The sequence below is a fragment of the Centruroides vittatus genome, unplaced genomic scaffold, assembly GCF_030686945.1.
Source record: "Centruroides vittatus isolate TY-2023 unplaced genomic scaffold, ASM3068694v2 contig_375, whole genome shotgun sequence".
In the NCBI taxonomy this organism is placed as follows: Eukaryota; Metazoa; Arthropoda; class Arachnida; order Scorpiones; family Buthidae; genus Centruroides; species Centruroides vittatus.
Window position 1 is genome coordinate 715346 of NW_027122197.1, and position 27927 is coordinate 743272.

At 29.9% G+C, this 27927-nt stretch overlaps 2 protein-coding genes and 1 non-coding gene across 4 annotated transcripts in view; 1 reads left to right on the forward strand and 2 right to left on the reverse strand.

Moving 5' to 3' along the window:
- LOC136975560 (uncharacterized protein B0303.7-like) overlaps positions 1 to 27927 on the forward strand; it is a 41875-nt gene that overhangs the window by 7396 nt on the left and 6552 nt on the right. Inside the window, exons 1-9 of one of the 2 annotated variants that reach the window (XM_067270641.1) lie at positions 10544 to 10604; positions 10694 to 10783; positions 18729 to 18820; positions 19598 to 19637; positions 21870 to 21972; positions 22043 to 22098; positions 23153 to 23850; positions 23927 to 24188; positions 24914 to 24973. In XM_067270641.1, the coding sequence (XP_067126742.1) occupies positions 18753 to 18820; positions 19598 to 19637; positions 21870 to 21972; positions 22043 to 22098; positions 23153 to 23850; positions 23927 to 24188; positions 24914 to 24973 (1287 nt within the window). In that variant the 5' untranslated portion in view covers positions 10544 to 10604; positions 10694 to 10783; positions 18729 to 18752. Of the gene's footprint in view, positions 1 to 10543; positions 10605 to 10693; positions 10784 to 18728; positions 18821 to 19597; positions 19638 to 21869; positions 21973 to 22042; positions 22099 to 23152; positions 23851 to 23926; positions 24189 to 24913; positions 24974 to 27927 lie in introns of those variants that run through there. The other variant, XM_067270642.1, reaches the window with a different exon arrangement.
- On the reverse strand, positions 2257 to 3593 carry LOC136975590 (protein kinase C zeta type-like). The gene is made up of 6 exons (XM_067270674.1): positions 3377 to 3593; positions 3213 to 3298; positions 3061 to 3136; positions 2855 to 2983; positions 2696 to 2775; positions 2257 to 2328 (listed from the first exon to the last, which is right to left on the reverse strand). Exons 1-6 carry the CDS (start codon positions 3423 to 3425, stop codon positions 2257 to 2259), a joined length of 492 nt encoding a protein of 163 aa, XP_067126775.1. The 5' UTR covers positions 3426 to 3593.
- On the reverse strand, positions 8774 to 8931 carry LOC136975604 (U1 spliceosomal RNA). Its single transcript, XR_010880803.1, has one exon. It is a non-coding gene; the product is annotated as a U1 spliceosomal RNA (small nuclear RNA).

Sequence of the window (27927 nt, forward strand, 5' to 3'; positions counted from 1 at the left end):
TCAAAGTTAATTTCAATTGTTAACGTCAAATAAGAATTTCAGGTTCCTTTCATCTTTTTAGCCCTTCTTCGAAAAGAAACTTCAAGGTTCTCTTCATCTTCTTTTCTTTAGTTATTTTTCCAACATATATGTGTGTCTCGTGTACAGTATTAGATCCATGTCAGTGTCCAGTCTAAGCTTAGCAACTTCGATCACGTGCGGGGTCATCACAACCTATCCAATTCGGATTACTTTTCAAATATTAATATAGTAGACTTGTATTAACGTAGTTTAAAATATGTCAGCATTTAACAAACCAAAAAAAAGCCCACATAAATAATTAATAAATCTCAATTGGAATTTTTCCTACAGACTTAGAATGGAATTCCGAAAGTCAACGTACTGTCTTTATTGTTTTTTGAAATTTAACTTTGTATTAAATTTTTATGTATTAGGCCGCGACTCCACTAGCCGTAAAAGGGCCGTAAAACCCCTCACCGTAAAAGCTTTTAATCACGTGACCATGATATTTTACGCCTGAGCAGGTCATAAAACCAACGTAAAAGCGAGTTGAGCAGTGTTCAACTCGCTTTTACGTTGGTTTTACGACCTGATCAGGCGTAAAAGCTTTTACGGTGAGGGGTTTTACGGCCCTTTTACGGCTAGTGGAGTCGCGGCCTTACTCATAATTTGTAGTTTATTGAAATTTATATTACTTTTATGTTTCTTCAATTAAAAGAAACGAATGTCCACTGAAGAAAAGGCGCTCATAAGAGATCTTCACAGATAAAAATATAATGGACCGTACAGGGTTTGCCTAACAACATCAACATTGGAAAAGTACGGATTGCAACAATGTTATATTTAATGACAAGAAAAGTTTACAGCGGATGTTTTCACTTCACATCTGTAAATTTCATTTTAATAATTGTATTTATCAGAAAATTAAATTATTTTAATTTATAAAGTAAAATAAATCAAATCCAATAATGTTGTGAGGTAACACAGGTCACGTAATTGTCGAAAGTAACCAATAGTTAGCACGCATTATTGAATGTTTGACTTGTTGCCCCCTACTTGTTGAAAAAAACTGATTGTTTTTTCTTTTTACCTGTTTTTTTGGATTTGTAAAAAAATTTGATAGCAAGCCTTATAAGGAATCAAAATGAAATTAAAAGTAACAAAATTTTGAATTCAAACGTATTTAATATAATTGTATAGCTAGTGGGATCAATCAGAGAATGATCTCATTGCCGTCGCGCGATCAGCAACAATAAAGCTGAAGACTGAAATACAGGACTTCAAATTAGCAAAAATCTTCAAAAAGAAAGATCTATGCCAGTACATTCAGTGTGTAAACTTCGATATAGAGATTGATATTCCTTTTCATTACAGTCATCAACTGTTTGGCAGAGTGCTATTTCTCTGCACTCAAAACAACGAAGGAACATTTCTGATCAAGAACGTCGGATTTGAATTGAATCCGATCTCTCAAAATAAATTAGTTTCCATCGTATTTTAGACACGTTCCCCAAAAGCAAATTAGAAACTTCAAAGCACTTATTTTGAAAATTAATATTGACTTTGAAATAATCTCATCGTTGGTACGCATCTCGTTATTGGCCCTGTCACAAACATAGAAATTTGCATGGATCGAAAGTCACATGATTTGTGGTTCAGATTTAATTGAATATCTTAGAACCATTTTAATGCTCAAATATATCCCGGATAATCTGTGGTAATCTAGTGACCCATTAGAGAAAACAATAATTTAATAACAGACCCCGTATATTGATGATGTGTTTATTTGTCAGTAATGTAAATATATTGGCAGTTAGTACTTTGACGTGATGTATAATGTCTTATAATGACAATCAGTTCGTTCTCATTTCATCAACATAAAGATAATAATTAACTACTATTGAGTATCTGAATAACAGAATAACATGCATTAATTGCTTATTTATACGTCTTTTGTATTAGATATGTTATTAATACAGGACTTTACCTCGACGTTACTTGTGCTTGTTCAGACTATTCGCCATTCAAATTCTACATGACTATTTTAATATATACTAAACAATACGAATACTTATCGTACAATATTCAATGCACAAACTACCAAAAACAAACGAGTAAAACTAATTTTTATTTAGAACGATTAGATTAAATCATTTATAGATCCAATTAAATTAAATCCGTTATAAATAGGAAAATAAAATAATAAATTATGCTTTGAAAGCATTTCTTTCGAATATGTTTATAAATTAAGTCAATTTAGGGCCAAGGGACATCACGAAAAAACACGTGTCTTCTGATGTCCGTTTCTCCAAGACGTTTGTCTGGATGCTGAAATGACAAACAATAATAATTATTAATTGCAATGGTCGATACTGTTTTAATTATATTTTTATCTGTTAATTGTAGTTAACTTGTATTACAATAAGTTATTCGGCTCGTTATTACTAATTTTCTAAACTTTTATTATTTATTACGAATAAGTTACGCAAATATCTACTAAATTATGCAGGAAAATGTGTTGAAATGTATTTGTATTATTAAATGAATGAATGCGTTCCTTATTAACTACATAAAATTTATGAATTTCTCGCATAAAACAACATAATACAATAATATTTAATACTTTGAGGTGTAACGAAAAATAATTATGCAAACGAATGCGCCGTATAAGAAAATACATCAATTATAATCTTACTTTTTCCAGTAAATCGTCGATTACGTCCATTGCGTTTATCGACAGATGCAAAAAATATTGCACCCGGACGTTTTGAGCGACTGAAAAGACATTGTTACGTTAATCACACGTTTTCTCTTTTTGCCGTTAATTAACAAACTAAAAATAATCATCGCTTACTTCTTATTATCTCCATAAAAGTCATATTGTCAATGTTAGGGACTTTTTCTAAATGCATCTCCATCGGTGTTTTTCCGATTAACATTTGGTATAAGAGAATTCCGAATGCCCACCAATCGCAGTAAGCATCTAAAATGAATGCATATTATTAATAATTGCAAGACTTAAACAAAATGACGTAATTAAATTCGAATACAACAACTTACCATACGGCTTTCCCTCAAGGATTTCTGGACAAAGATAGAAGAAACTCCCGCAAAATCGATTCGGGTTTCGTTCATACTGACAGAAACATAATCAGTTAATGAGAAATCAACACTTGTACGAAAATTAGGATATTGTATTATACACTACTTACTGTGCAGAGACCGAAATCAATCAGTTGCGCTCCTTTCGAATTATCTAGCATGACGTTACTCGACCCGATATCTCTGTGAATGATTCCTGTCGAAGACAAACAGATTCATTGTTCAATTTACATTTGTTAAAGAGATGAATAAATAAATAGATTCAGAAAATTACCTCGATCGTGAATATACATTATGGCCGAAGCCACTTGAGCACCGATCATTTTGACTCGGGCTTCTTCGAAGGGTCCATCATATTCTAAATATTTTGTTATCTCTTGTCCGTCCACAAAGTCGGAAACAAAACAGAAACTGAAGAAGACAATTATTACTGCATAAAACCATAAAGTATTACTAATAAATCAAATGTAGAGTTAAAATTTACCTAGTGTTTGTTTCGAAGTAACATATTAAAGACACGATATGGGGATGGCTCGATACGGTTGTCCATGCTTTTCGTTCATTATTTATTTTGCGCCTCTATAAATAAAGTAATTTTTTAAATATATGCTAGATACAAATTAAGAATATTCTGTAGACATTTGTAATTAATATTTATACTACATCGATGTATCTTCGCTTTAATGCATCATCAATAAATGATGTGTGAATGTGATAATTTTTAAAAACGAGAGTAAAAGTTTTATGTATAAAAGGTAGAATATGCTTATTAAATTGTTTTATATTATTTGGACTTGGTTGTCAAATACTTTTCTATTATTATACGACGAAGAATATGAAAAACAAAGCTCAAAACGTACCTGTGCAAGACAAAAACTCTTCCTCTCGACAACTTTCAAAGCCATTTTTTCGTCAGAGTTTTTGGAGCAAGCCAAATAAACAGTTCCAAAAGTGCCCTTTCCAATTTCTTGAAATTCATAGTCATTAATAATTTCTTTATTATGTTCGGAAGTGTCAACTCCAAATTGAGAATTTTCCGATTGACAATTCTAAAATCGCAGAATCATTTACTTGTAAACTTGCCTAAGTGAAGAATTAAGTGTATACGAAGAACGAGAACTTACCCGTGAATCGGAAATATCTGCCGAATTACGGCGACAACAACACAATTTACAGAATACGTTCCTGCAAAATGCTATAAATTTTCCTCTTTTTAATGGATTCTTGCCTCGGAACTGCGAATCCTCTTTGTTTACGGGGAGATACTTTGTTCCGTGCAAAGTTTCGTCATTCTAAAAAAAGTCAATAATAAAAATCATCTATTATCGGAAAAAATATTTTTAAAAATCGCTAATAACTGAATATTAGTGACAAATAACTTCGATTTCTCTAGAAAAATAGCAATATCTTACCTTTATGAGATATTCATTATCTCGCTGACCATCCGGTTCAGCGTTATTCTCTCTCCTGGAAAAAAATTCGATTATTTTCGAATAAACATTAAATAAGTGTTAATAACAAATATAATTAATGAGGATATTTACTTCTTTCGCTTCTCCTTATCACTCAATATTCGCAAAAACATTTTTCTAACGCTTCGCATCATTTTCGCTCAGCAATTTCAACAATAGAATATTGTTAAAAGCAGCTTATTATTGTAATTTATTATTATGAAATTACATTTCATATTGAATCACGTGATTAAACATCTAAAATTCTCTTAGAGTATTAACGTAAGCTATGAGAGAATTCTTTACAAAATTTTATCGAGGTTTCAATTGTACATTTCTTTTTCATTGACATTAAAATGAACACTTTAATATTTCGGAATTAATACAGAAATTTGTAATTGTCACTTTTATTGTCCTGTAATGTTAGCTTTTATTAGAACGTATTGCACTTAGATGGCTCCACTCAAAGATCTGTTTAGGTTGTTTGGAGGAGCAGACGTCTCTGGAAGTAGTAATGTTGTATCACCAGGAAGCGCGAATAAACAGTAAATCCACGAAGAAACAAATTTAATCGTTCTTAACGACATGGGAGTGAGCAACACAGCCAATGAAGGGAGGATCTGATCGCTTTGATCGTCATGATTAAACAAGGAACAACAGTTGTTTCGCACTTATAATAGCTTAGAGATTCATTAAGTACTTTTTAAAGTATTGTTTTTATCCTAGTAACTTATTTTCTAAAATTATTGTAAATGCGTATTTGAGAAAATACAGCATTCTGTATTTGTCTAGTTATGTTAAAAAATGACTATTAAACAGTTATAGTCATTTGTTATAAATTTATTCGATATTTAAATGCAAAGAAAATAGATTATTTGCCTCTCTCTCGGTTTATACATAAACTTTCATAAATTTCATAACCATTCTCGCCTTTTTTCAATGCAAAATTGTTCATTTTGTCTCGAAAAGAGGCGAGTATGGTCAATTTGGTTATCAATAATTATATCATCAACCCAAGAATCAACTCTGTTCGCACCGATTATCCACAAGTTTCCAGAGACAGTTCGTGTATTTTTCGGTACCAAGGACGACGTGCCAAGGACGACGCCAGCCAATGGGTAAGGGGGGGCAAGATGATGTAAATTAATAGAGGATATGAATTGTATGTAGGTAAAATAGAAACGATTCATAAAGTTTTAATCATTTACTATGTACCGGAAAAGAAATATCTCAAATAAAACATTTTCTTTAACTTACAAGAGGCCTAAGAAGATTATTTTAATTAAAACTTAGCATTTCAATAACTTTTTCGAATTTCTAGGGGAGGGTAACTGCCCCTCTGCCAGCGGCAGAGGGCAGTTACCCTCCCCTGGCGACGCCCTTGTGTCGTGCCGCCATTAAGATTCTGCAAGAACTACGGAACTTCAGAACTGTAGATTTGAAAATATAATTGATTTTGAAATTCCTAATAGAAATTCATTCGTAGCGGCCACTTTTTAATTGTAAGGGTTTTTATATTTTAAATCGTTTTTACACGAGTTTAAATTTTTTTATAACGAACAGAAAATTTACGGAATTCTGTAGAAAAACATTATATAAATTCTGTTGTTTTCGCTGTACTTTAGGCGAAATTGTAAGTTATCATTCATCATATAATCATTCAATTAATTTACCGATGTTTACAATTAAATGATTCTGCGATTTTAGAATTTCGAATCGGAAAATAAATTCTCACATTCTAGTGGAATTGATTCATCAAAACAAAAACAAAGCATTATTAACAACGATTACGAATTTAAAGAAGTAAGAATGTGAAATTTCGGAACCGTTTCGGAACTCGGTCTAAAAGACGGAGACAAATGAATAGTTCCGATTCTGATGAAAAAGTGGCTTTGAAAGCCATCAAGAAGAAGCGCTTTTGCTATGAACATATATGTTTTAAACTTCATATTCGATATTCTTCAAGTTCGAAGTTAAAATAATAGAACATGTTTATTAAAATTTTATATCATTAGTACATAAAATGTTTGTTCTTGATTTCAAAAATTATGAAATCCACACATCATTTATTGATGATGCACTAAGAGAAATCGATGTTCTATAAACATTAATTAGAGATATCTACAGAATATTTTTAATTTGTATTTAGTATACATCAAGAAAGTTTCATTTATAGCGGCGAGAAATAAATAGAAAACAAACTGAATGGGCATCCGCGTAGAACCATCCAAAAATTTTGGCTTTAAGGCCAATTAAAATAACGAGTCGTTTTTCTATTTTGACACCAGAGTATTGGAATTTCTTTCCTGTTTCTTAATGTACAAAACTGTTCCTTATTATTATTTGTTTATTTAATATATTATTTAATCATTTTGAAATTTGTTTGTGATGAACATCTATCCAATGCGATGAGTCAATTCTTTTTTCCTATATCCAGAATGTTAATAATTAAAGTTGTTTTCTGCTATGTTCTAAACATATATTGAATAAACGTGAGAAAATGATACGAAACGTGTCGCGGAACGAAAATATTGCATCGTCTCGCTTATTCACCAGATTAACTAATGTCATTTATTTTTAAAAAATTATACTTTTCATTTAATTCGTTACATTTTATATAGTTTTTGTTCTCCGGCTGTTTAAACCGGGTAAAAGTATTCGGCGATCCGGCATAATCACCTCCCTCGGATTTTTACATTTTTGGACTCAGGGTCCTTGAAACGGCGCGAAATAAAACAAAAAGAAAAAGAAAAATCCGGATAATTTCCATATGTGTAGATGTTAGTGTATATGTGAAGGACACGAATTTGTTCAACCTATTTAAAACTTACGATCCTAAAACGCGTCGTGAGCAAAATAGTTTCAATTTCTCACCGAAATAATATATTGTGTAAGAGATGTGGTACATTGTAGACCAACTAAAACAATTTATGTGCAAGTGTCCTGCGTACAATAAGAAACTGTTTATATGGAAGTGACGCTACTTGTTATACTTTCAACACCTGGTATAACAAGGTGACGGCCGGATCTTTGAGCTGTTAAGGCTTCAGTCAACCGCTCTGAGATCGATTTCGGACTGTCGAAGAACCCGGGGCGATCTGTACCTGGTGTGTCAAGACAGTCCGGCAGCCCAAATTGTGGATCTTCAGAAACCGACGATGGGTAACATTAAAACGGCGCTCCATAAACAAAACAAAACAAAAAATCACCAGTGTCATATTGCAAGTGTGATGAAATATACGATGAGCACGAAGATCTTTAATTGATGATCTTAGGTAAATTAGCAATATTGAAATACGAGCGAGATTTGTGCGCAGATAATTTCTTACCATAATAAATTTACAGAGATTTAACATAAAAATTCATCACAAAGCGATTATTGATGCGAATGTGTAAAATTCCATTTAATCCATGCAGGTTGTGATTACCAGAGCCCCTTCGGCCGCCAATTTAAAGTGTTTTAATCTTTAAAATTGGCGTTTCCACTTCCCGGGACGAGAAACAACAATCTGTTAATCTTCACCTGGTACACCTGCGACTTGATAAACTCCCACGCAAAGAAATCTAAAGGAGTCAGGTCTGGTAAGTGAGGGGCCCACAGCCTTTGTGAACCATGACCAATCCATCTACCAGGTACACTGGACAAACCTGAAAATATATTTAATTGAGAAATCACTAGTTTCTTTTATTTTTATTCAAATTTGACGTTAATTAAATATGATCTATAATTTTATTTGTGACTTTTATAATCAAGAGTATCTACAATAAATGCTGTTGTATTTAATAATTTTTTTTATCGCACATCCGCAATTAACAGTAATCTTAAGGTTGCAAACCTGCAATAAATATTCTCATTCCTATTGGTTAAAGTATGATCACATGACGTATTAAAACGAATCATTTTTCGCGGATACAAAGAAGCACGGAATTTCTCATTTATAACGTATTAACATCACTATTGACGGCCTGATGGCCGAGCGGTCAAGGTGACAACCTACCGCTCTGGGGGACCCGGGATCGAATCCGAACGGGTCGAATAATCCCCAGGAATTTTTCGGGGGTGGTCCGTTCGGATATGTCGGGCCCCGTCCCTCACCACCCGGTCGCCCCATTGTGGGCCTGGCCGAACCCATAATGGGCCTTCTAAAAGAGACCCTCTTAGTGCCCACAGGGCGGAAAGAGTTAAAAAAAAAAAAACATCACTATTTTTGATTATTTCAAAGGGGAGAGCGCGAACGCAGTCCCCAGCTACCACAAATTACACGCCCCATCTACCCCAGTTTGGGGTAGTGGCAGGGATCAGCTAGACCGAAGTGCAATGGTCAAGCCTCGTCCTGGACTCTTCCCACTCTGTTCTCTTCCAGCGTAAAGTTCTTCGCTCTTGTCGTTGGTGTTTTATTAAATATGCACGTCGTCTTCTGTAAATTAATCAGCTATTTATATATTGTTGGAAGATTTGGTCTTTAACCTACTTTCTCCATAAAATTTTATAGAAAAAGGACGATAAACATTTAGCACCGTCCGTTTTTATCGTTTCGATTCACATCGTGACTACTTTAACTATTAGTGCCATCTAGTGGCAGAATATATATATATATATATAATATATATATATATATATATGCACTGTTTTTATACTGGTGCAACCGAACTCTTAATATAGTTAAAATTTTAATGTTTAAGCCTATCCTTTTTACTTTTTGGCCGGACAACGCCGGACGTAGTTGGGCTGCAATTTGGAAAAATTGTGGACATAAATTCTCACAGTCTTCTATCTGTTCTTCTGCCGTCTGTCGTTTTTTAATATCAAGAAAGGTGTTAGATAGATGAAATACGATACCAGATATGAAAAGATTGGATTCAGGTGGTTTCGATTAACTATATACGAACTTCTGATACAAACCGGAAGTTACGTTATTTCAATTCAAATATTTTCACCTGAAAGGAGTTAGATAGATGACAGGCACCGACTCCATTGCTAACGAAAAGTGTGCATGTAGGCGGAAGACACCACAGTACTAATTTGAGGTGGAGAGCAGGGCCGGATTTACATAGGGACATTTGGGGCCGGTGCCCAGGGCCCCACAAAACTATGTTTAAACATAATTTTTTTCCCTATTACTGCGACAGCCTAGTGTGGCCTAACCATGAGGGCCACAGGCAAAGAAAACCAAACCCGGGGAAAAAACCTATGAAACATCTGAAAATTTCAGAAAAAAATTTCACATAGGAATTTTTCAGTTAAATTAAAATAATTAGTTTTACACAATAAAATATATGTATGTTTACAATAACCTTATTTTTAAATGAAATTTACAACTTCCTAGTTGAAATCTAGTTGAAAGTACAGTACAATATTTTGTGTAAATTTTTTAAATTATCAAATTTGCCTATTCTTAAAGGGGAACCCCACCGAATTTGTGCCCAGAGTCCCCGGATTGGTAAATCCGGCTCTGATTAGAGTGGTAATGTGCCGATCACTATTAGATAAAGTTTTTAGGGATGTTACAGTGCCCATCCAGGGGTACTTTTTGGCGCGTGTATATAGGTTCCAATCGGGCCTGCATCTGGGTTTGGAGGTGACCCCTGCCTAATACTCTGAGATCCTTGGCCGTGATGACGTTTGTGTCGCGCGCTCTGGTGTTGTCGTCGCAGGCAAGGGAGTCCGCTTTCTCATTTATCTGTATGTCTACGTGGGCGAGTGTTCACATGAAGGTGATGAATGTGTTTGGGAATCCATTTCTGTTTAGAGCCAGCCTTATGTGGTCTTGGCCACTCGACCATCCCGCCGTCTTAATCAAGTTGAATGACATTTATTTTTAAAGATAATTATCTATATATTTAAAAAAATTTAAAAAACAAATCACAAATAATTAAAATAATATTCAATGGATGACGTGTTTAAAAAATAACACGATATTCGAATTTATATTTAGAAAAATTCCTTATTCTGTACACGAAACGGAAGAGGGCGCCATCAACATATTTATGAATTAGAAAAGTTTGTAGTGTAAATCGTCGTTTGGTCGACTCAGTTCAGCTAGAAATATCGTACGTAAAAGTAAAATAATTATTTAGGAATACTTTTATTATAATTAATGACGTAATATATAATCTTTTTACTTAAAAATCTTCGATAGTATAAGACTTAATGGTTTTTCAAGTTTGACTGTTAGGCCTATTGAGTCTTAGAAATTTGAAATTTAAACGTCCAAACTTCAATATACAAAGTAAGTTTATTTACTTGTAGTCTATGCAAATAATAAGATATAATAATGAAAAATATTTACTTTATTAAGGTCAGATCAGCAAGAATTTGATTATTTTGATAATATATTATTTATTTTTAATAATTTATTTCTTTATATAAGATATGGTAGAAGTTGCTTTCAGGTAATTATCTCATATATACATAAATAAATGACCTAAAGGTAACTTCTAACAAGACTTATGATTGGTTTTAAGTTCAATATGTGAGAAAAATTGAATATTTCTCTCCATACAAGTGTAAGTATACAATTAAAAGTACAATTATGCCACCAAATAGAAACTTGGGACCTTATCGGAGCTGTAGACGTACCCATGGGAGCAAGAAAGTAAAAGGAACCCGCAGTATTGAGCCTTGACAGTCTGAGAATAGGTGGTGTACTGGTTTGCGGTAAAAGCTGACCTTTGGAGGCACGTACGGGTATGGTTCCGTCGACTTTTTTTGCTCGTACGGGGGTCTATAAAACCCGGAGGTGGCAAATCCTTCCTTTGTCTTACCTGATTAAAACTTATATATGAAAACAAGTTGAAGGACAATAAGAATTAAGCAATATTATGTTTGAAGACAGTATATATAAATTTAAAATTTTGATAAATGTAGATTAGATTATTTAAAATGATTAAAAAAAAACAAGAGACTTCTTGCGTATCTTAATTATACGAAGTTTATTTTTGTTCTGTAACTGGAAAAACAGTTATACTGTTCAGGTCTGTACTGGGAGGTGACAATTCCATGTTTGGAGGGGAGTTAATAAGCTGTTGGATGGATAGATGAAAATATTCTTGTTTTCATATATATATTTAAAACTGAGTATTTGATTAATCTTTAAGTAGCCTGAGTTAATAAAACTTTATTATTGTAAATAAAAAGCATATTTTATTTTTTTAAATATTAACATCTAGAATTATAAAATTCTTAAACAGTTTATTATTATAATTTAAATAAAATCTAATGTAAATATTATGGAAATATATGATTACTCTTTGCAGCATTTGTCTGTGCTGCAATCTGCATTATGTAAGTAATAATAATTATAATGTGTAATGCTTAATTAACTATCTTTACCTCAAAAAATTTAATATTATAAAATAGATAAAAATTATGTTGTTCAATGATAATCATTTATATAATGAATTTTGAAAACTAATGATTATTAATTGTAATAATGATTATTACAATTATATTTTGTGTGTGTATGCTACGCAAATACATTTTTAGGCATGATTAAACAAATTATATATGTAGGCCTAGTTATATATTTAGTTTTTATCATAACATTTTTATTATCGCATTACTGATTTAGCTGCCAAAATTTACAAACTCAGTTTTTCTGTATATAACATTGGCAGATAAGTTTTGATCAGCACAAAGAAAATGATGGTTTATTTCATAAGTTAAAATAGAAAATGGAAGGAAGAAATTAAATATCATTGTATACCAAATTAACAAAAATATCTACAATTTAAGTCATCGAATTTATATGTAGCTATATATTTATATACTAACGCTGGCATTTAGTATAAAACAATCATACAAACATGATTATCTTTTAATAAATATTTGAAAAAGTAGTATAGAATTAATTGTATAATATGATATAATTCTACTTCAAGTTATATATTTTTAAAATACATTTATCTTTATATTCAAAAGCTTTAAATCAAATACAGTACCTATTTAAACTTCAGATATAGTAGTACAATTTTTTATTAGTTTCTATTTTTAAAATATAAACAACTTTTGAAACAAAAAAAAATAAAAATATATAAATATAATGGAGGAAAATAAGTATATCAAAAGAATTGGATCATTTCATCAAAGTTGACCTAAAAATTATAATTTTTTCCCCCCAAATAGGCCAAGGTCAAGAAAAGTATAATCTAAATATAAAAAGTTCCTTAGTGATCTATATAATTTTATAGATTTACTAAAATATGAATGAATGCACTAGTGCCAAAACAGTGGTTTTTAATGACAAACTTATAAATTTTATTTTCTACAATTTATTTACACATAAGTGGCTTTTCTAGTTGGTTAATTCTGAGTCCAGTAATGCATTACAAATAATGTTTAAATGATAAATACATAATTTGTAATATTGTAATCAATAATTGGAATAGAAGTATAATGAAAAAAGTCATAGTATTTAAACATAACTTTATTTGTACTTGACTGATGGTGCTCTCAACAGTGTCCCTTTTTTCTTGAACTTGGTTCCTAAAAAGTTTCTTTTTTTCATCATTTGGTCCATAAAAGTACTTATTTTATGGATGCTAGTTATTTTAATATACTTTATGTATATAATAGTATAAAAATATATTTAACTTGATTTACTCTCTGAAAGCTAAAACATGATGCAAGTGCTTATTTTTCAAGTTTTATTTCATTCGCCTCCTATTTAAACGTTTTTAATACTGTTATATAGATTCTTGGATGAATGGTTAAGATATCATTCCCAGGTCTCCAGAGCAGTAGGCTGAATCTGGATGGGTTGAAAACTCCAGGAATTTTTTCAGGAGTGGTTCATTCCCAGATATGTTGGGGGCCCCTATCTCACTGACAATTGAACACTCCATTGGGGTGCTGGTTGGACCTGTGATGGCCTTGATGAAAGGCTCTCTTAGTGCCACAGGATAAAGTAAAAAAATATATATATATAAAATTTTTTATTACATATAAAATTTTAAATAATGTTCTGTCAACCCTAAGCTGTTTGTTTTATAAAAAGTGTGAAAGGACTTTTCTGCCCTAGTGAAGAATATCTGGGGTTCTTATGCTGCTATCTCATTTAGATTATCAAATGATTGTTATTAGCATTAATAATTTAACAGTAGAAATAGCCTGTGTTAATATCAGGAATAAGTAATGTGTGTACTGTTTTCATTGTTTGGATAAAGCCTGTTTAGTTATTTTTGTGATGTTTTGAAAAATAGATTTAAGTATTGCCCTTTTTGGTTAATTTCAGTCTGTTAGAATCTTCTATTTATTTTATTTTTACTTTTCTGGCTTCGTTAGAATGGAGGGAAAGTATGGAAATCGATCAAAAATGACCCCCCCAGGATTTTATATTTTTGGACTCATGTTTAGAAACACAAAAAATTTTGAGGGTTTTTATGTATGTATGGCTGTTAAGTGCATGGGGCACGATTTTGTTTACCCTCTTTGAAGCTTAACTCCTGTGCTTTTTGTTGAAAATTTGTGAAATTTTACAAGGTTTGTTTGTTAGGGGGATTGATGTTATTAAATTTTGGTGATTTAAGGTTGAGGGAATGGGAGATAAAAGGGGTCATGTGTATCTCCAGTAAGGTCAAACATAATGACAATTTTACACATTATTAGCATTTAAAATTTTTTATAAAACCCATCTGTAACCTTCAAATTCAGCTTTTTGCCATTTTATAATACAATAGAGCATCATTTATCCGAATCAATTGGGGACTGGGGTTGTTCGGATAACCGATTATGTACAAAAAAAATATATTAACCTATCTGATGTTGAAATTTTTCTCCATTGCGTATCGCTTCATGTTGAATTTTCGTCGATTTTAAGCTTAACGAAAATTTTTATAATAATAATTGAGGCTATTGTATCATTAAAAATTATTTCTTTATTTTGTTTGTACAAAATATATTGAAAAATATAAAAACAAAAAAACATTATACTTTAGCAGTTAATCTAGTATCAAAAACGTTCGACTCAGCACGACACAGTCCGACTGGAAAGCTTTCGGTTAACCGGCTTTCGGATAAATGACACTCTATTGTAGTTAAAAATAAAAAAGTTTTTTAATGAAATATCATGACAGATGGCACTACCAAATGTTGCTGGGAAAGTTAAGCCATTCATTGCTGGAATTTTTAGTTTTGTATCTGATTTTTTGCTTTAGTTTTGTGTAAAGCAACTCTAATTGTATTTGTGATGGTAAATCATCTTAACTTTAAGTTAAAAAGTTTTGCTCTATATAGCTTTGTTATTAAAGATATAATTATTGCAAGTTTTATAAATTTAAGGAGGCCATATTCCATCTAGGTCAAATCTTAACTTTATTTGCAGATCTGAAGTTTTCTGTAAAATTACCCAATCACTCTACCTCTTAAAATTTTGTTCACAATATTACCATACAGTATTACCATGCATATTATTTTATTATTATTTTTTATTACCAGCTTAACTATATTAAAAATATTTTGGGTAACTAAAGTTTGGTTTGGCTCAACAGTCCATTTAGTTGAGAATTTAAAATGCATATATAGCTAACTTTCAAGCAAATCAAGGTCTCTAACAGTTTTTTCTTTATTTTTAGTTAAAGTTCTAAATTTGGCCCCTTTCATTCCTGTTTTTATGTCCCTAAGTCCCTATTTTTTAAATGAACTTTCGTTGAGACCCCTGCTGATATTATTTTAATTATGTCAGTTTTTTATTAGGATTAATGGCAAAACCTTTAGTGTTATAAGAAAATGTCCATATAAGCAAATAAGATTTCAAACTGTCAAGACAACAAATACATGCATTATGAAAATTTGTCTTCATGAGAAAAAATTATTGCTTTTTGTATTGATTTATTAAAGAATATAATTAAGGTATTTTTGAGACATTACAAATATTTTGCTTATTAGTAACACAATGATAATTATAATTTTAATTTACATGAACAGTAAATTACAGCCAACTGACAAAACAGATGGTGCTGTTCCAATAAAAATATTAGCACAACAGCCAATTAATTTTAAATTAAATCATCTAATTATATAAGATATTGTCAATATGTTAAGCATTTGTTTTAATATTTCACTTAATACTGTAGCTTAAATTTCAATTCTTTCACTTATCATCTCATAGGCTAGATGTCTTCTATTGTTGAAGATGGATCTTCATTACTGTTCAATTACAATGGGGATGAAGAATGTTTGATCATGTGAATGAGATATTTACTCATTTACCATATGGGGAAATTTGCAAATTAATAAACTGCATTTAAAAAGTTTTTCCAAATTGTTTCTATTAAATAGCTAAATAGAACTTTTATGATTATTTTATAAACTTTATTTTTCATATGATATTTTTTCATATGTTTATTATATAATAAAAACATTAATGTCAGAATATATTTTAAAATATTATAAAAAAATGTGATTAATTTTTAAAAAATAAAATAATGGAAAAGTCAATCAAAGTATAAATTTTTTTTTCCCAAAAATCTGTGCCTTTCTTAAATTTTTCAGAAAAAATTGCACATTTCTTTTTTCTTTAATTTGGATGTCAAAGGTTAATTAGAACCACTATGTTAAAAGTCCATTATTTGTGGTGTTGGTGACTATTACAATTTTTATTTCTGTCCTTAAAATATTCTGCATTCCTGAATTATGATACTGTACTGTATTTCTTAGCTTATTGGAAGATGGAAATAAGAAAATGTAAAGAGTTGCCACTCAAAGATAAACTTGAAATTTAAGAATTCTAAGTTGCCAAAAATGAGTCAATGCAATGCCACCTATACAATTGAAAATTTCATAGCCACTTCCCAGATTTTGAAAAAGAGTAAATATTGAAATGTCAGCATGAAAAAATGACAATATAATATACAAGTAAAATTAAACTGGGAAAGATAGTGAAGTTGAGTTAGCTTTGAAGCTTTGGTTTAGTAATGTTTATGAAAAAATGCACATGTTAATGGGACACTAATTTGTCATAAAGCATTAACTAAGAAGAGAGCTTAAGCATCAGCAATATGGAATAGAAATATTTTATTGCAACCAATGGTTGGTTCAATTTGCAGAAAAAAGAGAGAATAATGGAATAATGTGTGTAGTACAGATGCATTCATGATAAGTTCTTATTTTGCATCAAATGAATTTTGGAAACAGACAGAATTGTGAAATATTCACCAAGGAATGTCTACAATTCAGTTGAAACAGCACTTTTTGTGCAATGCCTCATCATACTTGTTTAAACAAGAAAATGCTGAGTTTTAACAGTTATTTGCTGAGTTAATATGCAAAATCAGAAACACGTGTAGGATTTTTTTCCAATCACAAGATGATATACGGGTATGAAAATTTACCAGTGAATTACTATTCAAATGCAAATGCCTGGATGAGAACTAACATCTTTGAAATGAAAGATTGTTTTGTTGGTAGACAATTATACATTAAATTTGTGTTAATAGTGTGTCATTAAAAACAGTAGAAACATTTATTATGAATACATCATCACTAATTCAGCTGTGTGACCAAGGAATCGTATCTATACTTAAAGGCATGCTATGGAAGTGAAATGTATGCAAGAGTTTTAGGAGAAATAGATGACACTCAAACTGATATGACTTTCTATTGCTAAAAGAATTTTCCTATGTCATGCAGTACATTTTTTGATAATGTATATTGCAAGATCAACTGTCTGAGAAGATCATTGAGAATTTTTTTAAACAGTTCTCAATGGGTGGATTTTTAAAAAAAAAATCACATACACGTCTGAAAATTAAGTTGTCTGTTGAAATGAAGAAGATAAATAATACTCCAGAAAATGTGTAAATGTGTCCTTGTCAATTACCAATCTGCTATGATATCATAAATAGGCCAAATTGTTATTGAAGAAAGCTCTGGAGAAATTTGATAAAATTGAAGAAAATCAATGTGAAGATAGTTGAGATTTTCCAAAAATATTCAGATGTGAGAAACTGCAAGTACTACAGATGAATTGAGTTTCAAAAACATTATGAATTTGAGTATTTTCTGGCAATATCATTAATGAAAACATGTTGGATGAACTATTCAAATAATTATAATAATTAATAAACTTTTTAAGCTAGTTATTAAATTTATTTTTAAACATTTTAACATATTTTTAAATAGTCTGATTTTAATAAAACTAGAATTTCCACAAATTTGTAGTTAATTACTTTCACTGCACAGTTTATCACTTAGTTATTGTTATCAATATAGACTAGTATCAAGTGATTGTAATAAGTGACACCTAATGTAGTAAAATCAATCAAAAATGTGATCATAGTTTATTTCAGCATTATTTGGAAATATATTTTATCATCCTTTATCATGTTTGAATTAATTACAGTCTTAAAAAAGTCTATTTTTTATTACATTGTTTATTAAGATATAAAGTAATAAATATATAAATGTGTGGAATTAGCATGCTTTTTTGGCATACCAATAACAGCTGTCTTATTCATAATTTTAATTCTATTATTTATAATGTTTATCTTAAAAGTTCATAAAAATTGCAAGATTAAAAAAATTAATACTACATACTAATAAAATTTTTCTTTGGAATTCAATTACATTTGATTGACATTACAACTTGTGAATTTATTAAAGCAGTCTCCTGTGTTTTTGATATGAAGAATGAGATATAAAGAAAAATTTATCTATAAATGTAACTTAATATTTATACAGCTTGTGGGAAGAAGAAAATACTTGTGAAGCAGCTACATATTCAATTTCATATTTTTTTCTACTTAGTTTAAATGTTCTGAATAACTTTTATGTAAATTTTAAAATAATTTAATTATTTAAATTCAATAATTGAATAAATTGTTAATTTTAGTAGATGATTTTGTGTAAATATAATTATTTTTGTCTAAATTTACTTTTATTTTTAGTTAATTTGACAATTATCTCTGTTTTTTTGATCATTTTGTAATAATAGAAAATAACTTCTGATAGACATATTTGAGAAAAATTTTAGAATTTGAAAGATTACTGTTAAATAATTTAACTTTATTTATACTTAAATTTACTAAATTTTTTTGTTAAATTATATCATCATCAAAAGTTAATAATTTAATCATCTAAAGAGTAATGTTATTTCTAGTATGTCTAATTTTATCATTAATCAAAAAATAAACAATTCAATTCTTTCATAAAACTAATGTTGTACATTTATTTATTAGAAAGATCTTAGTTGATGGGAACGAATGTCACTCAAGCCAATAAGGCCTGCTCCACTTCCTCCTCCAACTAATCAGCTTCCTGCAAACACCAAGTAAATGATTTAGAAATTTTTAATTTTGTAATGAGTATGCTTCAGATTATGTATAAATAAAATAAACATAAATTTAATAGATATTAATTTTATTAAATATATACAAATACTTAAATATCAATTTATTTTAATATTTATTATATATTTATTTGTACTGTATATATAATTAATATTTATTACAGTATGGTAATAAATAAATAGTATTAAATTAGAAAAAGTATAAAATAAAATGAAAAATAAATTTTCAATGAAGTTGTTGTTGCTAGTTTTACCAATGAATAACTTGTTCATCACGACTCTCACACTATTGATGGCACACTTTCACATAATTTGAAGGTTACAAACCATATGATGATAAAATAATTGTTGTCGTTCAATCCTCCAAGGATTATACAAACAATCTTCAGTGTGAAATTTGGAAGTCTGGATGAATTTTCAACCAGATCTTAATCATATTTTAGAGTTACCTATTGGAATATAACAGCTGATTGTATGAAGAATAAGAAAAAAACATAATTCTTTCTGTAATAAAAATTTTAACTCCAACATCAACTCTACCTTGGTTTAGTTTCTTTTGGAGTACTATCTCTCAATATTACAGTAACAAACTTGTTTACACTACTATTAATTTGTTGTCATTAATATATACATTAAAATCTATTTATAAAATTAAAGAACTTTAACAAAATGTTTTCTTATATTTTTATTTTACAATATGTGCTTTAATATTAACAATATTTATATTTGTTTCATTCAAATATACTATTTATGTTTTAGACCTAAGATTCGCAGCAAGAAAAATGATAGTAATGAAAAGGTAAATATTCATCTGTTTTTATAGAAAATATGAATTTGTTATTGGTTATTTTGAATCAAACTATATACAAAATTTATGTTTTATATGAAATATTATCATATATAAATATAAATTCATTTGATATATATGAAATGAAAATATTTCATATCAAACAAGAATTTTGTTTATAGATTAACTTAGTCATATCAATATCAGTAATTTCTACAGAACAATTGTAATTTTATCTTATTAATAGGATAAGAATATATAAATAAAATTAATTATCACTATTTTAACTTATCAAAACAAGATGATCAGCTAATGTTTATAAACAAATCTGACCGTAGTCTAAGCATATTAATGGAAGAGAATATTTAATACTTATTTAAAAAAAACCATATTTACTCAAATGTAAGATGCATATCTATCTGCTCACTATAGTTTTTCTTTTAATAGGAAACTTGAGACTAATTTATGTCAACAGAATCAGTTTGATATTTGTTTAAGTAATATTAAGTAAGTTGGATAGTATATCTGTTAGAAATCTTTTCACTTTGTATTATGGCTTTTCTGAATCAGCACTGGATTTAATGTTCACATTTTTTCACTACATTCATCCTCAATGCCATTTTAAGCATCTAAGGACTGCTGCACAAATTTTTCTAGGACTTTCGTGAATGCATTGGTTTTTTTTTTCTGTAAAAAGAAATCCAATATGTAAAATTTTCAATAATAAAAAGTGATAAGTTCAATAAATTATTTGTCTATTTACATAAACTATTGGTAGCAGAAAAACTAATTAACCTATTTTATATAAATTTCACTCAATTAAAATGTTTTATTTAAATCTGAAACTTTAATAAATATTAAAATGAGTAAATTATCTTTGACAATATTGATAGTGATAAGAATAAGAAAAATTATTAATAGTTCTATATTATCTGATTGAACAGAAAGTTCTTGCACTTTTGGACGCATTTTATTTAGCCAAGAAAATTTTATGTACAGAATTGACTTCAATCATCAATGTAATCATCGTTGTTGTTGACCACTTCCTGCCAACGCTTATGCAAGGAATGGATGCCTTCTTGATAAAACTCTGGCAGCTATGAAGAGTCAAGTTGGTCAAGCTGGCCTCCCAAGTTGGCTTTATTGTTGAACTCCTTGCCAGCCAGGTGACACTCGAGCAGGGTGAACAGGTGGTAATCAGAAGGTGCAATGTCAGGGCTATACGGCAGGTGGGGCAAGACCTCCCAGTTCAGGTCCAGTAGCTTCTGGCGGGTCTGGCTAGCTGTATGTGGCCATGCATTGTCATGCAGCAGGATGGTGTTCTGATGTTTCAGGCGGGTCTCTGCCAGTTTCTGCTGCAGACGTTGAGTTATTCACAGTAGAAAGTTGTGTTGATGGTTGTATTTTGCGGCAGCAACTCGAACATTATGATTCCTTTAGAATTCTAGAAGACAGAGAGCATGATCTTCTTGGGTTAGGGATCTCCACTTTTGAAGTATTTGTACCAATTTTATGCAGTTAATCTGGTGACAGTGTCCGGGCCTAATGCAGCATTGATGTCAGTGAGAGAATTGGCTGCTTTTTTGTTGGAACGATAGTCATAAATGAGGAGGAGGCAAACTTGCTCTTTGGTTAGCGGATGTTGGTTGGTCATGGTAAAGTAGAGTGAGAGGACTGGATTTGGTATTTTCTTATAGCACATATCCCGACCTGTTTATATACTACCATGGAACATTCTAGAATGTTCCAGAAAAAAGTTATTCTAGAAAGTTCCAAAAAGTGCGAGAACTTTCTGTTCAATCAGATATAATCTCTGACACAAGAATTTCTTTTTATTGAACATTTGCTGCCTTTAATTGTAGATGATTACTGTATTGTTATAATAATCTCTATCTTTTTATCTTCTTATTGTATTTACTTTGTGTTACACAATTTGATAACGTCTATTTCCTTTTGATATAAAAATATTTTGTGTACCTTTTAATTTCTGATAATCTTGCATTATTTATTTTTGTTCCTAATTTGTTTGTGTATCATTTAAAGTTTTACTTTAATAATCTTATACAACAATAAAGTTTTGGAAAACTATTTGTTTACAGTTCATTTGAAATGATTTATAATACATAAATACAAATTATTAATATAATTTAGATAAGATTATTTAAATCTTGTTTTTAAGTAAAAGTTTGACAAAACAATCTGCTTATTTTATTGAATGTGTTTATTTTTTGTAAATTTTTTTAGAAAACTACCTTTTTCAATGGTGTGTCTGCAAAACCAACAATCATTCGTCCAAAATTGGATGGTCAACAGATGAAGAAAAAGAAATTACCACCACCAAGACCAGGTGAATATTTAAAGAATAATTATTTTTGTATTGAAATATAAAAAGTACTAATTAATTTGAAATTTCTCAGCTCCACCAAAAATTAATAAGAATGAAAATAGAGGAGGCAATGTAAATAAATTACAGGTAAATATTTTATCAATAACTAATGGTTTACTTATAATTAGTTAACAGTTTGAAATATGAAAGAGAATCTTGTTTTATGTAACAACAATGTATTTTTACTGAAACCTAATACATTATAATTGATTATTTTAATCATATTATAAAAAAACTATATTTTTTTTACATAAAATAATTAGCAATAATTAAGCAAACTAATTATACTTAGTATTGAAATATAAATAATACACTGTAATAAATGATAAAAATTTTAAAGGCATATTTGTAAATTTAATTTCTAATGGAAGCATGAATATATAAACTGAAAATCTAAAGCAACTTCCTGTTTTAAGTGATTTTTTTGTTTTATTTATGTTAAAAAAGAATACACTTATCAACTGCAGTATCATTTTTTCAGAATTTAGTATTTTGGTATTGACACATTGTTGAATTATAGGATGAATTAGTAGCAAAAAGCCTCAAATGTTTGTTTGTTGTTAATGTAAACTACAGGAATATCAGTGTAATAGTGACAGTTTGAGTTTTGTATTTGTTTATTAGTCTTAAAATAGAAAAGTTTTATAGTGACCTAGATGGAGTAACTATAATAATTGACTAATCAGTTTTATAATATATATATATATGCAAGTTTTCCAAAGAATAGATTAAAGCAATAATTCAGTTTTGAAATAAATTTCACATTAACTAATAATTAATGAATAGTTAGATGTCAGTTTCAGTGATATTTGTATTAGTTTAGTATTTGATGAAAATGTAGAATAATTATAAAATTTTATAAATACATACATCAGTAGTGCTCAAACTTTTTAATTAGTAGGCCAAATTGTCCAATTAGGCCAATATAAATCATAAGTAGACGAGACACAAATATTTTATATATTCCTTATATACACAAAGTAGGCCTATTTTTATTATTTATAATTGTCAGATATGTTTGTGGCTAGATTAGCATGTGTCATCAGCCAGATTTAGCTTGGGGGCTGTAATTTGGGCATCACTGATGTATTTAATCAAAATAAAACAAATTTAAAGTTACTGCAAAATTATTTATTTTCAGGATATATTTCAATCTAATGTATTACAAGATGATCTAGCAATTTTTTTTGGAGATGATAATGGTATGAAACAGAAAAATACAAAACAATCATTACAAGTGAATCACACTAAAAATTCCAGACCACCAAGAGTAGCTCAGAGATCAATGAAAAAACGAGCACCAAATCCATTAGAAAATCAGAGTCAAAATACTAATGCTCTTATTGATTTTGATACACCTATTTCCACACAATCTTCTTCATCAAATGAAGATATTTGCAAGATATTTGGAGGAAATTTTAATTCATTCCAAAACTTAAAATCAGAAAATAAATCTCTTCTTGATATGGATGATCCATTATTAGAAAATTTTAACTTCTCATTATCAGATATCAAAAAAACTAATTCTCTGCCAGTGGGAAATAATTTAGAAAATATTCCTATGAATGGAATGGAAAAATGTGAAAAATATGTTTCAAGTGTAAATACACTAGCTATGAATTTAAAATTGGAAGAAATATATCAGAAGAAACCAGTTCCAGCACCGCGAAGAACTTTTGAAAACTTGGGAAAAGAAAATACCATTAATAATAGAGAACTTCATCAAAATTCAGTTTTTGCATCAAATACTGCAAAAAATAAATTTCAAATATCTCAGTCAGATCTTATAAGTAACCATCAGATTAAACAAGAAAATAAATATAATACAAATTCTGTAAGGTGAGTATATACATTACAAGATTGAATTTTCAAATAAAATGTTACTCCATACAATAATCATGCTAATTTTTTTTAGTGATTTTCAAGAAAAAGACCTGAATTCAAGAATTGATCAAGCAATGAATAATGAATGGAATGATGTACATACAACTACAACATATTTTCATTCTACAAATAATGAAGTTATTTGGGATCACTGTGCCTCACCATTTTCAGATGTATCATCATATAATACTATTGGATCTTTTGATAGTAATGATGAGTCAGGAGACATAAATGAGTGTCCTCCTGAACCAGAATTTCCTCCACCGCCACCACCTAGAGATATATTACTTGAGGTATGTAAATTATTACATTTTGGAGAAATTCAGAAACAAAAATACGTAAATATGGTAAATCAAATATAACAAGTGAGAACAAGAATAAATTTCAAGTCTATTATCATTAGCAAGAAAGGAAACTTTGTATTTTTTTTTTTTGTAAAAGGAAGTGCTGTGGAAAAGAATTCTTATTAATAAAAGTAATAACATTTAAGTATTTTAAAGTAAAAAAATGAAATTTGACTCAATTCATGTGATATTTTTCCTCAAAATTTCTTTACTGCAGTTTTGTTAAATGAGTGAAAAAAAAAAAAAATGCTTAATTTTGGAAACCAAATTAAATTTTTATTTACTAATGTTTTTCATTTTTTTTTATAAGATCATTTTCATCTGTGAAAATTATCAAGTGGATTAGAACAAATACACCGAGAGAGAGAACATCTCTACATTTGAACTTTTTCAAATTTAAAATTTTTCTTTCTCTGGTGTATTTGTTCTAATGCATCTGATAATTTTCAAAGGTTAATAATGATGATATAAAAGAACAAAAGCATTACTGAATAAAAATTTATTTTGGTTTCTAAAATAAAGCGTTTTTATTTTTTCTCAATCTTTTTTTTATACTGTGTTAAGTTTAAGTATTATTATTATTGATTTTGATATTAATTGATATGATTTATATAGTTTCAAAATATTTCATTTATAAAGTCATTAAAAATTGAAATAATTACTTATTATTTTAGGAAGAAGCAAATGAAAATTACGTTCATTCTATTACAGAAGATCCAAAGACATTCCAGACTGTAAGACAATTTTAATAGCTTTGATTTATTGTTTTCAATATTTATATGCTATAATAAACTTTAGTTTGGATTGAAAATAAATTCTTAGAATAGATCCATATATTATTATTTAACTCCAAATATTTTAAAGCTTTAACACTTAATAGAAATAATGAATTATCTAGAACTTTTAGATGCTTATATTCTGATGGAGGACATAATATTGATAATTATATATAAAATTATGATTATTTAACAAAAACATTGATGTAATAAATGGATTTGGAGTTTGGATTATTGTTGTATGACAAAAACTTTTCTAATTTAAGAATTGACAGATTTTGTAAGCAAATAACATTTGATCTACTTACAGTTCAACCTGCATATAGAAATCAGTTGTGATAAATGACATTAATAGTTTTAGATAGATTTAAAGACTGTAGAGTATTTGATGTAACTAGTGAGGGATGCATTACTTAGAGAGAAAATAGATAATGCATTTCTCAAGTTGAGATGGTGATTGGATAATTTTGGAAGAATGTTGTTTTATCATGTTTCAAAATTTAGACTAAAATGCATGAAATTAAATCTTTTCTAGATAGTGGAGATGACACATATATCAAAATATCTAAATGCCAGTCTAATGCTGCATTACTTCATAATGCTAGAACCACTAATTATACAAACACTTATGTTTATAGAAATGATCAGTTCTTAAATAAGCTGCATGATCTGTTTTTGTTTCTAGTGTACTATAATCAAGCATCTTATGTTAGGTGTTTATTTTAATATAACTAATCAGGATCATTATGACAGTATATACAGGAAATCCTTGTTAATTTGAATTCAAATAGTTCAAAATGTCATTAATTTGTAACTCTAGTATTTATCTTGACTGGAGATAGAGATTTACATGTTAAAGAATTTAGTTAGTTCAAAATATGGCTACTTTGAAATTCAAAGTTAAAGGAGTAAAAACTGTCTGAACTGTGCATTGCATATATTAACTCGTTCATTTAAATAAAAGTGCCTCTATACTATAAGAGAACTCCAATCTGGTCAATATGGCTTTGCTTTTACAGTAACATACACAGTGTATTTTTGGATGTCACATTACCCACGAACTACCACCCTTTTTTCCCCTATCACACAAAATATGTATTGGTTTCGGGATTGTAAGATGGGGTTACAGGTAGCAGATATATTTGTAGGGCTCTAGGCAATTATAATGTGAGGACCGGGTTTAACCTGGCCCAAAATCTTTTTTTTTTGTTCAAACCCCCTCGTAGAAAATTCTAGAAAAGGTCGAAATTAAAAGGATGTTCAGCCTTCCGCCACCGGAAAGCACTTCCTTTCTCTCTGGATCCAAACTCTTAGTCACAGAGATCGAATCATCAGCGATTCACCAACTATCGCAATTGGTGATCAAAGATAACATGACCTGTAGTATATAAGGGGGAGAAAAGGCTGATAACGGGGTCGCTGAAGGTCCGAATAAGACGCACGTCCCGTCTGATCTGAATCGAGGGCCAAAACCCGAGGACTCTGAAGCCCGTCGCTGACGAGCTGCCATGACCGATCCTCCTGCCAACCTCAACGACCAGAGAACGACCAATCCTCCTGCTTATCTATACAATTACTCCTACGATTACAGCCAATACATCCTAGGAAGAGGTATGACCCCGAAATTTGTAAACTCCCCCCCCCATGGTTAGGAACCGGACGCACTAGAGTAGAGCGATTCTCTGTATTTTGTTTGTCTGTCTAAATAAATCGTTGTTTGTTTTCACCATGGTTCCGTTTATTCGAATATCGCCTTAACCTTATCAACGAACCCACACGCTTCCTCCACTTGACCTGACCATTACGTACCCAATCCTGACAAGTCGGGATATCATAAAAATTTAGCCATCCGCGACAGTGGGGTGGGTCTAGCCGACCTGTTCGCCAAAAAAAATGAGGTACGACTCCGTCCTACCTCCCGGTGTTCCCACACTATAAGAGAACTCCAATCTGGTCAATATGGCTTTGCTTTTACAGTAACACATTTTTGAATGTCACATTACCCACAAACTACCCTTTTTTCCCTTATCACACAAAATATGTATTTGTTTTGGGATTGCAAGATGGGGTTACAGGTAGCAGATATATTTGTAGGGCTCTAGGCTACTACTACTTGGGCTATATTCAGAGAAATTTTGCATTACTTTTTATAAAACCTATCTGGCAGGTTCTCACCAGACACATGTTGTTTACCTGCAGTTTATTTATGTTATTAATTATTAACGAAATTAGCATTCTGCATATGTAGCGATATTCCATTTGCTTAATAAATTGCATCAGTTACGTGGCATTTGACATATTCTGCAGAAATACGTAAATCATGGATAATTTGAAACTCGATAATTCAATTATTTTATCTTTTGAATTTCGAACCAATGAGGATTTCCTGTATTATATTCACACCATGGATTTTCTGGTGTAGTTTAGGAAAAACACTGTCATAATATATCAGAAAATGATTCTATATTATCCTCATATTTTTGAGTCCTCAAATAATTATCAAATTCAAAGACTCTAGATGTTGATTATCAGTGATATTAAAAAATGATAAAAATGACTTACCTCAATATAATCATTTTCTAGTCTTGTTCTGTTTGATTTATTTGTATTTTATAGGAAAAGTATACAATAGGACAATACCTTCCAACATGATTACCGGTGTTAATGAACACGACGTCTCGACATCAAGAGTGTTCATAGGAAAAATGCTTGCATCATTAACCATAAAAAACAAATGAACTTTATGCCAAGCTTAATGGTGGTTCTATGCATATTGTTTTGGCTATTAACACAGTAATATTGCTATAGTTTTCGTTTATACAAATGTCCTCTCTGTATTCAAATAACAAAAAAGATATCTTACTTGAAAATGATGACATTAATGAATGGTTTAGTCATATAGCATAATTTGA

Coding starts and splice junctions, on each gene's coding strand:
- LOC136975590 (XM_067270674.1), bottom strand. CDS start 3,425: ATGATCGGTGCTCAAGTGGCTTCGGCCATAATGTATATTCACGATCGA. Junction 2,984..3,060: donor CCTTGAGGGAAAGCCGTATG/GTAAGTTGTTGT, acceptor CATTCATTTTAG/ATGCTTACTGCGATTGGTGG. Junction 2,776..2,854: donor TTTTATGGAGATAATAAGAA/GTAAGCGATGAT, acceptor ATGTCTTTTCAG/TCGCTCAAAACGTCCGGGTG.